The following is a 14,050-nucleotide window of genomic DNA, read 5'->3' as shown; positions in this document are numbered from 1 at the left end:
TTTACAATTGAAGTAAAAAATGGTCATACACTTCTTGTTGTTATTATTATTATTTGAGATGGAGTCTTGTGTACAATGCCGTGATCTCAGCTCACTGCAACCTCCAACTCCCAGGTTCAAGTGATTCTCCTGGCTCAGCCTCCCGAGTATCTGGGACTACAGGTGTGCACCACCACACCCCGCTGATTTTTGTATTTTTGGTAGAGACTGGGTTTCACCATGTTGGCCATGCTGGTATTGAACTGACCTCAAGTGATCCACCCACCTCGGCCTCCCATAGTGCTGGGATTACAGCAGTGAGTCACTGTGCCCAGCCTATTTTTTATTTTTTTCCTATGATACCAATATAATATAGTTCTGTCTTGTTTTGTAGCCACTATGCAGCATTCCGTTGTTCAGATGTATCATATTTAGTCGACAGACCTTTAGGCTGGCTTAGGTTTTTCACTATTCCCAGCATTAGTGAAATGAGCATTCTTTTTTATTTGTCTCTGTACTGTGTAAACACTGCCTTGGAGAGCATGTGAGGTGACATGTGTGGAATTCAGATTGTGACTTGGGGGAAGCTGTGATCCTGATCCCTTGAGGGAACATGTATTCTGCTCTGGGTCTGTCCTTGGGGAACCTCCAAGGGAGTGATCAGAATGGTCAGGAGTCTGCAGGCCACATTCTAGGGGCAACAGTCAAAAGAACTGGGGCTGTTTCTCCAGATTTCAGCTGGGACTGTTCACAGCTTCCACGTGTCAGATGAGTTCTCATAGGGAGATAGGGTAAGGCCTTCCCATGGAGCTGGGGAAGAACACCTACCAGGTAGAAGTAAGAATTCCACAGAGTTAGGTCAGTTTGGGTAGGATTTGTATGGACCTAGACTTTCTGATGATTGGATTGTAAGACTAGGTTTTCTGTCACTGGGAGCGTTCACGCAGGGGCCAGGGTGCTGTGGAGGGGCAGTATGTGAAGCAAGTTGAACTCTTCGCATTCCAACTTTGATAACAGCATTCCAGATGGAGACTATGAGAGACCAAGATGGGGTACTGTGGGCTGTGAGAGAGGAGCGATTGACTGAGGATTCGTATAGGGGAGGGCTGAGGCTGGAGACATCTCAGGGTATAGCTCTGGAAACCTGGAATGCTGGGTGAAGCTCAGTGAAAGATTTAACCTCATGTGCACTGCTGGTGGAGTGGTCTTCAGGTGTATGGGCCAAGGGGGGACACAGGGATAACAAGAGGTCTGAGGGTGATTGTTATGGTGACTGCAGGAGGATGGAATACCCAGGTGTTTTCATGGTGCTCCATGCAAGAAAATGTTTCCAGCAGAGGGAGGGGGTGAATCAGAGAAGCATGGTGCTGCCTGGTTAGAGGGGCAAGACATGAGTTAGTTTGGAACTGGCTGGGCAGGGAACTGGGACTGGAGATGAACTTTGAGATTTCATTCTGCAAATACATACTGTCTAGGTGCTTGGGATAGAGTAATGAACAGAACAGCTAAATATTCCTTTCTCACAGAGTTTATATTTTAGTAGGGGAAACAGTAAATAAATGTATATAATGTTAGACATTGAGAAAAAGCAGAAAAGGGGTATGCAATGTCAGGGGCAGTGTGGTTGAAATTTTAGAGGGGCTAAAAGGGAGAGCCTATATATGTATATATATAAAACAGGGAAGATTATTTTGAGTAAAGACTTGTGGGGAAAGGGAGCAGTGAGCCATGTGGATATAATGCAGAGAAAGAATACATTCCAGGTACTGCAAAGTGTTTGGGGTAGAAACAAACTTGGCTGGCTGGGTGCGGTGGCACACACTATCATGCCAGGACTTTGTGAGGCTGAGGCGGGTGGATTGCTTAATCCGAGGAGTTCGAGAGCAGCCTGGACAACATAGTGAGACCCTGTCTCAACAAAGAAAAAAAAATTAGCTGGGTATGGTGGTGCACACCTGTAGTCCCAGCTACTTGGGAGGCTGAGGTGGGAGGGATCGCTTGAACCCAAGAGGCAGAGGTTGTGGTGAGCTGAGATCTCACCACTGCGCTCCAGCCTGGGTGACAGAATGAGACTCTGTCTCACAAAAGAAGGAGCAAACAAACTTGGCTTATTTGAGGAGTGACAAGCAAGGTGGCTGAAATGGAGTGAGCAAGAGAGATGATATTAGGAGATCAGGTTAAAGAAATCTAGACTTTCCAGGACATTATAGGCCATGGTATAGTTTGGATTTTTTTCTTTTCTTTCTTTGTTGCCCAGGCTGGAGTACAGTGGCGCGATCTTGGCTTACTACAACCTCCACCTCCCAGGTTCAAGCGATTCTCCTACCTCAGCCTCCCAAAGTGCTAGAATTACAGGCTCCTACCACCACACCAGCTAATTTTTTTATTTTTAGTAGAGATGGGGTTTCACCATGTTGGTCAGGCTGGTCTTGAACTCCTGACCTCAAGTGATCCAGCCACCTTGGCCTCCCAAAGTGCTGGGATTATAGGCGTGAACCACCACATCTGGCCAAGTTTGGATTTTTTCTAAGTGCAGTGGTAAATGGGAAATATTAGAGGATTCAGGCAGAGGTGTGATAAGACCTCACTTTTTTTTTTCTTTTTTTTTTCTTCTTGAGATGGAGTCTTGTTCTTGTTGCCCAGGCTGGAGTACAGTGGCATGATCTCGGCTCACTGCAACCTCCACCTCCTGGGTTAAAGCAATTCTCCTGCCTCAGCCTCCTGAGTAGCCAAGATTACAGGCACGCGCCACCACGCCCGGCTAATTTTTGTATTTTTTTTAGTAGAGACGGGCTTTCACCATGTTGGCTAGGCTGGTCTCAAACTCCCGACCTCAAGTGATCTACCCACCTTGGCCTCCCAAAGTGCCAGGATTACAGGCATGAGCCACCATGTCCAGCCTCACTTATGTTTTAATAGGATCAGCCTGACTGCTATATTTAGAATAGCCTGCTGGGGTGGGGGAATGGAGGTGGAGACGGCATAGAATAAGGGAGACCAGTTGAAGGGGCTAATGCTGTAAGCCAGGTGAGAAACAGTGATGGCTTAGATTGGGCAGCAGCAGTGGAAATAGTGAGGAGTTGGACATTAGCACTCATTAGAGGTGAGGAGAATTAGTAGGGGGATCATAACTCCACCCCAAGAGTTAGGTCCCCAGGGTTAGTGAGAAATCACTGGAAGAAGATACTTTGTGGATCATAGTTATATTTGGGGTTATATTAGGATCAGAACTTGGATTAGGGTCTGACCTGGAACCAGTAAGGGGGTCAGAAAGATTTATTGGTCTTTGCAAAGACCAAGATTAGAGTCTGGGTTTGGACAGCCCTATTGGGATTAAGACACATTTTAGGGTGAGGATAGTTTGGGGTTACAGTTGTAGATGGAGGCTAGTACCCCTTTTCAATATCTTCAGACTAGGGTTGGTTGTAACCGCCATCTTCTGTGCCAAGTGAGCTCACCTGGGGGTGGAGGAGTTTGGAGGCTATAAGGCCTTTTCTTCCTTGGGTGTCATGGGGGTAGACGTATGCTCAGCCCTGCCTGGGTCCCAAGCTGGGACCTGCAGTCAGGGAACGGGAGAGAAGGCTCCCTGGTGCTTGACCCAGCTTCTTTTCCCTCAGATGGCCCACTGCGTGACCTTGGTTCAGCTGTCCATTTCCTGTGACCATCTCATTGACAAGGACATCGGCTCCAAGTCTGACCCACTCTGCGTCCTTTTACAGGATGTGGGAGGGGGTAGCTGGGCTGAGGTGAGGCAGATTATGGAGGTTTAGGTTGTGGAGGGAGTCTAATATTGTGTTTTGGGGTGGAGGCTGTGACTGTGATGCTTACTGGCCTCTGCCCACAGCTTGGCCGGACTGAACGAGTGCGGAACTGCTCAAGCCCTGAGTTCTCCAAGACCCTACAGCTTGAGTACCACTTTGAGACAGTTCAGAAGCTACGCTTTGGAATCTATGACATAGACAACAAGACACCAGAGCTGGGGGATGATGACTTCCTAGGGGGTGCTGAGTGTTCCCTAGGACAGGTATGTAGGGCTGGGGATTAGGATCCTTCAGACACAGGTCGTGAGACAACCTAGCCTGCCTGGAGGTAGGCGGCAAGCAGGACCTAACCCTGCCTGTTATCCTGAAACTCCCTTCCCCGCTTTGTCCCAGATTGTGTCCAGCCAGGTACTGACTCTTCCCTTGATGCTGAAGCCTGGAAAACCTGCTGGGCAGGGGACCATCACGGTAAGGAACCCAACAAGGGTTGGGGAGGGACTTAACATCAGTGAATTCATGAGGTGATGTAGTCTTCCCCTACCCAGGTCTCAGCTCAGGAGTTGAAGGACAATCGTGTAGTGACCATGGAGGTAGAGGCCAGAAACCTAGATAAGAAGGTGTGTCTGGAAGTAGGCACTGGTAATCCAAGAGTTAAGGGGCCAAGGATGGTGTATGGGGGATGGGGGTGTGGACAGAGGGATGGCATAGTGGTGGTTTGTTCCTGAGTTTTGTAACTGGGGTCTCGCATTGGCAGGACTTCCTGGGAAAATCAGATCCATTTCTGGAGTTCTTCCGCCAGCGTGATGGGAAATGGCACCTGGTGTACAGATCTGAGGTATGAGACCCCTGGGATTGGGTGGGTTGGGGTAGGAGAGAATCTCCTGGGGCCTGTGACTAGCAAGGTTTGGAACTCGGGGAGAAAGAAACTGCAGGTGGGTAGAGAAGTGTGGCAGCTCCTCACAGGCCATGCCAGAACTCACTGGAGGCCTTGGCCTCCACCTTCAGGTCATCAAGAACAACCTGAACCCTACATGGAAGCGTTTCTCAGTCCCTGTTCAGCATTTCTGTGGTGGGGACCCCAGCACACCCATCGAGGTGAGGCGCTTGTCTCCTGCGTGGACTGCGCTGGGGAAGAGAACCTGAGGAGGGACTTATTCTCATCTGCCGCCTGACTCGTTTATGTCCACACACACCTTCCCCACAGGTGCGATGCTCCGATTATGACAGTGACGGGTCACATGATCTCATCGGTACCTTCCACACCAGCTTGGCCCAGCTGCAAGCAGTCCCGGTGAGTGTTGGTCTTGCCATGGGTGTGGAAATGGGCCTAGATGGCTGAAGCTCGGGGTTAGAGAGGGAGGAGAAGGCAGCTCGAGTCCTTGGCTGATGCTCTGAGAATTTCCTACCCTAATTTTTCTGTCCTCACCAGGCTGAGTTCGAATGCATCCACCCTGAGAAGCAGCAGAAAAAGAAAAGCTACAAGAACTCTGGAACTATTTGTGTCAAGATTTGCCGGGTGAGACAAAAGCCCATATAACCAAGGCTTTGATTCCTGAGCTCCATGACATCAACTGCTGTCACCCCAGGCATGACCCTGGTTTCATTTGCAGGTAGAAACAGAGTATTCCTTTCTGGACTATGTGATGGGAGGCTGTCAGATCAACTTCACTGTAAGTTGCCTTACCAAGGGCAAGAGAACAGGTCTGGGGCTCAACGTGGTCTTTAGCTCCTTTCCTCACCTCCTCCCAGGTGGGCATGGACTTCACTGGCTCCAATGGAGACCCCTCCTCACCTGACTCCCTACACTACCTGAGTCCAACAGGGGTCAATGAGTACCTGATGGCACTGTGGAGTGTGGGCAGCGTGGTTCAGGACTACGACTCGTGAGTACCTGCTTCTCTTGGCTATACCCGCTCCCTGCAGATGCTTCAGCCTCTGGGCTCACAGTCCCCTCACTGCCTCTTGCCCAATACACTGTCCTCCCACAGAGACAAGCTGTTCCCTGCATTTGGATTTGGGGCCCAGGTTCCCCCTGACTGGCAGGTGAGCTCCCTCTCTTTCTGCCACTCCTGTTTTCAGTTTCAGGGTCCTGATTTTGGGGGATATGGTAAATTTACTTACTACCTGGCACTCAGCTTTAAGAGGAGATGCAGGGATGAATTCCTGCAGGCATGTAGACAGCAAGTGCTCAGGACTCCATAGCTCCTGTAGGAATCTTGGCACACGCCATAGTGTCCTTTTTCATTCTCAGCACAGAGGTCATGGGGAAAGAACCTCGTTTTCATTCTTGTCTCCAGGTCTCGCATGAATTTGCCTTGAATTTCAACCCTGGTAACCCCTACTGTGCAGGTAAGTTTCCCCATCCACCCTGAGGCAGGTCAGTCCACACACATAGGGGCAAGCCTGCATGAGTAAAAGGGAGAGTGAGGGCAGATACCTGCCTTCATTGTCCAGAGGGTGGATTTTATTTAATTTTTATTTTTTGAGAAGGGGTCTTGCTCTGTCACCCAGGCTGGAGTGCAGTGGTGCAATCTTGGCTTACTTGCCTACTGGCTTCAAGCAATTCTTCTGCCTCAGCCTCCCAAGTAGCTGGGACTACAGGCGCATGCCACCATGCCTGGCTAATTTTTGTATGTTTAATAGAGACGGGGTTTCGCCATGTTGGCCAGGCTGGTCTCGAACTCCTGACCTCAGGTGATTCACCTGCCTTGGCCTCCCAAAGTGCTGGGATTACAGGCGTGAGCCACTGCGCCCAGCCCAGAGGGTGGATTTTAGAGCTAGGCCTGTGGAATCAAATCATCATGTCAGGCTAGGAGTGGTGGCTCACGCCCGTAATCCTAGCACTCAGTTGGGAGGCCAAGGTGGCTGGATCACTTGAGCCCAGGAGTTCCAGACCAGCCAAAGCCCTGTCTCTACTAAAACAAAACTTAGCCAAGCATGTTGGCAGGTGCCTGCAGTTCTAGCTACTCAGGAGACTGAGGTGGGAGATCTCCTGAGGCCAGGAGGTTGAGGCTGTGGTGAGCCATGATCATGATCGTGCCACTACACTCCAGCCTGGGTGACACAGTGAGACCCTGTCTCAAAAAAAAAAAAAAAAATCATGCCACATGACTTGGGGCAGATTGTTTAATTTCTGTGTGCTTTGGTTTCATAAGAAGACTAAATATTATATGAAATTGACTACTCAAGGAGAGGCTACAAGTAAAGCAGTAAGCCTGGTGCTTATTAAGTGTTCTCTGAAAAATGGTATCTGTTACATTATCATTATTATCTTTGCCTAGAACCTAACGAGTACTTATTTGAGCATCAGTGGAAGCCTTGTTTACCTCCTTGCAGGGTGTGTTTGGCGAGTCCACCAAGCCCTTTTGTTTCGGGCCAAACCTTTTCACTCCCCAGCACCCCAAGGTGGGCACAAGCTGAAGTGGAAAATGTGACCTGACCTGATCTAATCTGGGTTTTAAAATTTTAATTTTGTATTTCAACTAAGTTCAGACTTAGAGAAAAGTTGCAAGAATAGTCATAGGAGCTCAGTTCCTTGGAACTCAGGGGTCAGGGCCTGAGTTCACAGGGGCTCTTCACCTTTATCCCAGTTACCCTAACATAACAATTTACCACATTTACTTTCTCTTTTCTCATACATGTATACAGTGTGTGTGTGTGTGTGTGTGTGTGTGTGTGTATGTGAGTGTGTATGTACATGTATACATATATACATACATTCACATTTCAAGGGAAATAAATGTATGTGTTTATGTATGTATACGCATGTATACATATGTTGGAGAATGCTGTAATAAATAGCCCTGCCTCAGGTTTGCCTCTATGGTCCTACCAACTTTGTACCCATCATTATCCACCTGGCTCTTTACCTCTGAGTACTTCAGTATCTCCTAAAATCAAAGACTCTTTCTTACATATCACAGACCAATCTTCAAAATCAGGAGATTAACATCTATACTATTATCCAACCTATAGCATTTATTCAGATTTTGCCAATTGTCCTAATATCTTTTACAGCAAAAGCAAATCTTTGCATTCAGTTAGTATATATTTTTTATATGGACGATTTCTTGCCTTTCATGATATTAACATTTCATGATATAAACAATATAGGCCAGATATTTTCTAGAATGTCCCTCAGTTTGAGTTTACCCGATAAATCCTCAGGATTAGATTCAGATTGTACATTTTTGGCAGGAATACCACCAAAGTGATGCTGTGTATTCTCAGTGCATCTTATTCAGAGGCACATGATGTTGATTTGTCCTGTTACCAGTCATGTTAACTTTGGTCACTTAGTTAAGGTCAGATCTACCAGGTTTCTCCATTATACAAGTACTATTTTCCCCTTTCTAATTAGTATATTTCGAGAAAAGACTATATAAATATCCATCACATACACATCAACATTCCCCTCTAGTTTTTTATTTTTTAAGTGATGGGGGTCTCACTATGTTGCCTAAGCTGGCCTTGAACCCCTGGGCTCAAGCAGTCCTCCCACCTCAGCCTCGTGAGTAGCTGGGACTACAGGCATATGCCACTGTGCCTGGCTATACTTTCTAGTTTTAACATCCATTGATGATCCTTGCCTGAATCAGTCATTTCTGTGATTGTCAAATGATTGTATAGTTCTTCCTTCTACATTTATTAGGAGCTTTCCTTTCTCCTACAGTAATTAATCCATAGTACAGATCCTTATTGTATCAAATGGATCACTATTAAATAGGTTATAATCTGATGCTCACACTCTCCTGGATTTGTCCAGGAGAATCCCTCTCATCTGGGTGTTAATTCAAGCTGTGATTTAGGGCAAGTCCCCTCCTGTCTTTGAACCTTAGTTTCCTCATGTGTAGGAGAGTCTCAAGTACCCTGGTTTACAAGGGTGAATGAATGAAATGCACCCAGGTTCCCAGATCTCCTGGGCTGGGATGGGATGATTTCAGGACTAGTGTAGTCCTGAGAGGTCCAGGACTTTACGGTATTTCTTGCTCTCCTCTGCAGGCATCCAGGGCATTGTGGATGCCTACCGCCAAGCCCTGCCCCAAGTTCGCCTCTATGGCCCCACCAACTTTGCACCCATCATCAACCATGTGGCCAGGTTTGCAGCCCAGGCTGCACATCAGGGGACTGCCTCGGTGAGAGTCGTGGGCAGCAGTGGCAGTGGTGGTAGTCAAGGGCTTCCTTGAGGGTTATGGAACAAAGGACTTTTTTTTGTTTTTTGAGATAGACTATTGCTCTGTCACCCAGGCTGGAGTGCAGTGATGCGATCTCAGCTCACTGCAACCTCCACCTCCTGGGTTCAAGTGATTCTCCTGCCTCAGCCTTCCTAGTAGCTTGGATTACAGGCATGTGCCACCATGCCCAGCTAATTTTTATATTTTTAATAGAGACGGGGTTTCACCATGTTGGCTGGGGTGGTCGCAAACTCCTGATCTCAAATGATCCGCCTGTCCTGGCCTACCAAAGTGCTGGGATTACAGGCGTGAGCCATTGCGCCTGGCCTGTATCAGTGTGGGGATATGTGGCTGGGGTGTTTGCAGGGGTTTGGGAGGAGGATCTGCTTCAGGACATGAATGGGCTTGTCCCTAGCAATACTTCGTGCTGTTGCTGCTGACTGATGGTGCTGTGACCGATGTGGAAGCCACACGTGAGGCTGTGGTGCGCGCCTCAAACCTGCCCATGTCAGTGATCATTGTGGGTGTGGGTGGTGCTGACTTTGAGGCCATGGAGCAGCTGGATGCTGATGGTGGACCCCTGCATACACGTTCTGGGCAGGCCGCTGCCCGCGACATTGTGCAGTTTGTACCCTACCGCCGGTTCCAGAATGTAAGTGGGTACAAATTTGATCTGGGAGTTTACCCTTTCACCTTTCCCTGATGTGAGTAGGATTTAGGCCCAAGGGATGCTCACCTTTTCCTCTAAGTGTGGGGTATGGTTGGGTTCTTGGGTATGAAATGCAGACTTTGGGCAGCTGTTCTGGGCCACCACTGACCTTTCCCTTTTCTTGGCAGGCCCCTCGGGAGGCATTGGCACAGACTGTACTCGCAGAAGTGCCCACACAACTGGTCTCATACTTCAGGGCCCAGGGTTGGGCCCCACTCAAGCCACTTCCACCCTCCGCCAAGGGTCCTGCACAGGCCCCCCAGGCCTAGGTCCCCTTGGAGGCTGTGGCAAGTCCTGAATCCTGTGTCCCAGAGGTCCCTCAGGGCCCCAGCCCAACCCTTCACACTCTCCTCAGTGCTAGCACTTTGTATTTTTTGATACTTTTATACTCGTTTCTGCTTTTGCTGCTTTTGATCCCACCTGCTTGCTCCTGACAACCTTCATTCAATAAAGACCAGTGAAGACCAATGCTTTGCCACCACTGTGTGTGTGTAAATTTTAGGTGGGAGGCTGCTATTAGCAATGTTTATATCCCTTCTCTGCACCTGTTTGTTGACTTAGGGGTTGTTAAGTGAAGGATGCCTGTGGTGTAAAGCCCCACTCAAACTTGAGTATTTCTGGGCAGATACCTATTCATTCTAGAGACACTGACTCACTGTTTTTGAAAATACAGCCAGGGACGGTGTGATGTGCCTGTAGTCCTCAGCTTGGGAGGCTGAGGTGGGAGGACTGCTTGAGCCCAGGAGTTCCAGACCAGGTCTGGGCAACATCGCAAGACCCCATTTCACGCACAAGAAAAGGAAATACAAAGTTTGAATGTAAGCTAAACACCCAGCCTTCACCTTCCCTCCCTCAGGGCAGAGCTGGTCTGGGAACACAAAGATGGAAAGTGTCAGACTTCATAAAAAGCAGCAAAAGGAGAAGAAAGGATGAGTTTTAAGGTGGAGCAAAGGCTATGTAGACTTCCTGGAGGGGAGGGAGTAGTAATTTTTGTCCTAAAGACAGGTGAAAATCCTGAATTTTTTTAAGAGCTAATTTTTTCTTAATAGAGAATACATGTATTCATTGTAGAAAAATTCTGGCTGGGCGTGGTGGCTCATGCCTGTAATCCCAGCACTTTGGGATTTGAGATCATTTGAGGTCAGGAGTTCAAGACCAGCCTGGCCAACATGATGAAACCCCATCTCTACTAAAAGTACAGAAATTAGCTGGGTGTGGTGGCAGGTGCCTATAATTCCAACTACTCAGGAGGCTGAGGCAGGAGAATCACTTGAACTCAGGAGGCGGAGGTTGCAGAGAGCCAGTATTGCACCACTGCACCCCAGCCTGAGCTACAGAGTGAGATTCTGTCTCAGAAAAGAAAAGAAAAATTTTAAGTACAGAAAAAATACCACTCAAACTACCATGTCCTGATAAAACATATTGGGCATATAACTTTTTGTCTACACATATTGTTTTAGCATTTGTTAAAATTTGTTTTTCTAATTTTAAAATGTGTGCTTGTTATCTGAAGTTATTTCAAATATAAATATTGTACAAATAGTGGAGCAGGTAAGGGCCCCCATTTTTCCTAGATCTGGAAAACAGATTTTTATAAATGGGATATTTATACATACTACTTGCACCTTTTTATTTAACACATTTTGGGTGTCTTACCTATCAGAACCTATTGCTTCATTCCTTTTTTTGTTGAGACGTAGTCTCTCTATTGCCTAGGCTGGAGTGCAATATCGCGATCTCGGCTCACTGCAACTTCTGCCTTCTGGGTTCAAGCGATTCTCCTGCCTCTGCCTCCCAAGTAGCTGGGACTACAGGCATGTACCACTACACCTGGCTAATTCTTGTTATTTTTAGTAGAGATGTGGTTTTACCATGTTGGCTGGTCTTGAACTTGAGACCTCAGGTGATCTGCCCACCTTGGCCTCCCAAAGTGCTGGGATTACCGGCATAAGCCACTGCACTTGGCCATCTTTTTTTTTTTTTTTTTTTTTTTTTTTTGGTAGGAGTATACCTTAGTTTATTTAGCTAATCTCTTATTTATGGAGATTTGAGTCCTAGTTTATTTCAGTGCTATAATGAACATCCTTGCACATATATGTCTGTGCACTTAACCAGAATGTTTCTGAAGAATTTGTTCCTAAAAGTGGAAATGCTATATCAAAGGTTATACTTAAAATTTTAATAGATATTGCAAATTATCCTTCATAACAAAAATTATGGTCAAACTTACCCCTTTTGTTAATCTGACAGGTAAAAAAGAAGCAAAAAATAATTTTTAGTTTGAATTTATTTATTTTATTTTTCACTTTTTTTTTTTTTTGTGACCGAGTCTCACTCTGTTGCCCAGGCTGGAGTGCAGTGGCACAATCTCAGCTCACTGCAACCTCTGCCTCCCAGGTTCAAGAGATTCTGCTGCCTCAGTCTCCTGAGTAGCTGGGATTACAGGCGTGCGCCATGTTTCACCATGTTGGTCAGGCTGGTCTCAAACTCCTGACCTCGTGATCCGCCCACCTCGGCCTCCCAAAGTGCTGGAATTACAGGCGTGAGCCACCACGCCCAGCTTGAATTTATTTAAATATGAAGGATAGGTAACATCTTATATGGTTATTTGTAAATTATAGTTAATAGCCTATTCATAGTCTGCATGTATGTGTTATAGCTTTTATTTTAAGGTTATTAGCCCTTAATCTCATACATGTTGAAAACATTTCTTCCCAGGTTGTTGTCTTTTTATTTATAGTATCCTTTGGCATATAGAACTGTTTTAATATGGAAATATTATCTTTTTATTTATGCCAGTTTAACTTTTTAAAAAGTTATCCATATATCGTTTATTATTATTACTATTTAGACAGAGTCTTGCTGTGTTGCCCAGGCTGGCGTGCAGTGGTACGATCTCAGCTCACTGCAACCTCTGCCTCCCAGGTTCAAGCGATTCTCCTGCCTCAGCCTCCCTAGTAGCTGGGATTACAGGCACGCACCAGCATGTCCAAGTAATTTTTGTATTTTTAGTAGAGATGGGGTTTCACAATGTTGGCCAGACTGGTCTCGAACTCTCAACCTCATGTGATCCTCCCACTTCAGCCTCCCAAAGTGCTGGGATTACAGGTATGAGCCGCCATGCCCGGCCTATATATCATTAATTACTTTCAATGACTTCAGACATTCTCTTATATTACCATTTCTATTGGCTGCTTAGTTTTTATAACAATTTATCTACTTGGTTACTAAGTTTCCAATTTTCTTTATAAACAACACTGTGTTAAATTTCCTTATAAATATTACCTTTGAATACATCTATGTATTCTTTGGATACATTCTTAGAAATGGAATTGCTGTGAGTAAAGAGTACAAAAATTTGTAAGGCTTTTGGTTCCTGTTGTGAAACTACCCTCCAGAAACGCTGCATTCATTCATAATTCTAAAAATTCCCCAGATTATTTATTTATTTATTTGAGATGGAGTCTCACTCTGTCACCAGGCTAGAGTGAAGTGGCACGATCTTGGCCCACTGCAACCTCCGCCTCCCGGTTCAAGTGATTTCCTGCCTCAGTGTCCCAAGTAGCTGGGACTGTAGGCATGTGCCACCACGCCCAGCTAATTTTTGTATTTTTAGTAGAGATGGGGTTTCACCATGTTGGCCAGGATGGTCTGGATCTCCTGACCTCATGACCTACCTGCCTCAGCCTCCCAAAGTGCTGGGACTACAGGCATGAGATACTGCACTAGGCTGAATTTCACCTCTTAAAGGTATAAACACTATTAATAGTCTGCATATTCTTCTAAAGCTGGGAAGGTGTTAATGCCTACATCTTTATTTTTTTGTAGGAGTGCACCAGTCTCTTATTCCTGGAGATTTGAATCCTAGTTTTTTTCAAACAATGCGATAATGAACATCTTTGTACATGTATCTTTGTGCACTTAACAGGAATGTTTCTGAAGAATTTGTTCCTAAAAGTGGAAGTGCTAGATCAAAGTGTATATTTAAAATTTTAATAGATACTGCAAATTGCCCTCCAAGATGGTGCATGTTTTTTTGCTCATGCTGGTCCTCCTTTCCTACCCCTAGGTAGAATTCATTAATCCTTTGTTGCCTTCTCCTTCGTCTTTTTTCCCTGCAATTCCACTTTTGACTCTTAGAGTGAAGAATTCTTGGATCTGTAAATGCATTGTCCTGTTTCCTGGAGCCTCTTCGTTCCCCTGTCAGGCTCCTTGAGGGCAGGGCCTGGTGAACACTAAATCATCTATCCTGTGCCTCAGTGTTGGGAACTCAGGTCTCAGTAAGGACAACCTACATTGGGGCTACGAGGCCTGCATCAGCTCTGACTCAGAAGCTTCCTAGAGATTCTCAAGTCTCCTTAGCTTTTGAGTGTGTGCCTGCAGAAAGGGGGTAGCTACCCCTCCACCTGTACCTAGCAGGAGTTGGG

The 14,050-nt window shown here is 46.3% G+C and overlaps 1 protein-coding gene across 12 annotated transcripts in view; it reads left to right on the top strand.

Annotated features, from left to right (window-relative positions):
* LOC103216195 (RNA-binding protein 12) overlaps window positions 1-10,091 on the top strand; it is a 37,858-nt gene extending 27,767 nt beyond the window's left edge. For 7 of the 12 annotated variants that reach the window (XM_073009234.1, XM_073009218.1, XM_073009231.1 and 4 more), the window contains 15 exons: window positions 3,597-3,725; window positions 3,824-4,003; window positions 4,134-4,208; window positions 4,271-4,357; window positions 4,495-4,575; window positions 4,746-4,835; window positions 4,945-5,031; window positions 5,170-5,256; window positions 5,351-5,410; window positions 5,490-5,623; window positions 5,729-5,783; window positions 6,038-6,089; window positions 8,742-8,875; window positions 9,330-9,566; window positions 9,752-10,091. In XM_073009234.1, the coding sequence (XP_072865335.1) occupies window positions 3,597-3,725; window positions 3,824-4,003; window positions 4,134-4,208; window positions 4,271-4,357; window positions 4,495-4,575; window positions 4,746-4,835; window positions 4,945-5,031; window positions 5,170-5,256; window positions 5,351-5,410; window positions 5,490-5,623; window positions 5,729-5,783; window positions 6,038-6,089; window positions 8,742-8,875; window positions 9,330-9,566; window positions 9,752-9,892 (1,629 nt within the window). In that variant the 3' untranslated portion in view covers window positions 9,893-10,091. The remainder of the gene's footprint in view (window positions 1-3,596; window positions 3,726-3,823; window positions 4,004-4,133; window positions 4,209-4,270; window positions 4,358-4,494; window positions 4,576-4,745; window positions 4,836-4,944; window positions 5,032-5,169; window positions 5,257-5,350; window positions 5,411-5,489; window positions 5,624-5,728; window positions 5,784-6,037; window positions 6,090-8,741; window positions 8,876-9,329; window positions 9,567-9,751) is intronic. The other 5 variants (XM_073009241.1, XM_073009248.1, XM_073009244.1 and 2 more) reach the window with 1 other exon arrangement.
* The last annotated feature ends 3,959 nt before the right edge of the window (window positions 10,092-14,050 follow it).

The sequence above is a fragment of the Chlorocebus sabaeus genome, chromosome 2, assembly GCF_047675955.1.
Source record: "Chlorocebus sabaeus isolate Y175 chromosome 2, mChlSab1.0.hap1, whole genome shotgun sequence".
Taxonomy (NCBI): Eukaryota; Metazoa; Chordata; class Mammalia; order Primates; family Cercopithecidae; genus Chlorocebus; species Chlorocebus sabaeus.
Note: the sequence above shows the minus strand (reverse complement) of the source record. Positions and strands in the feature narration are given on the sequence as shown.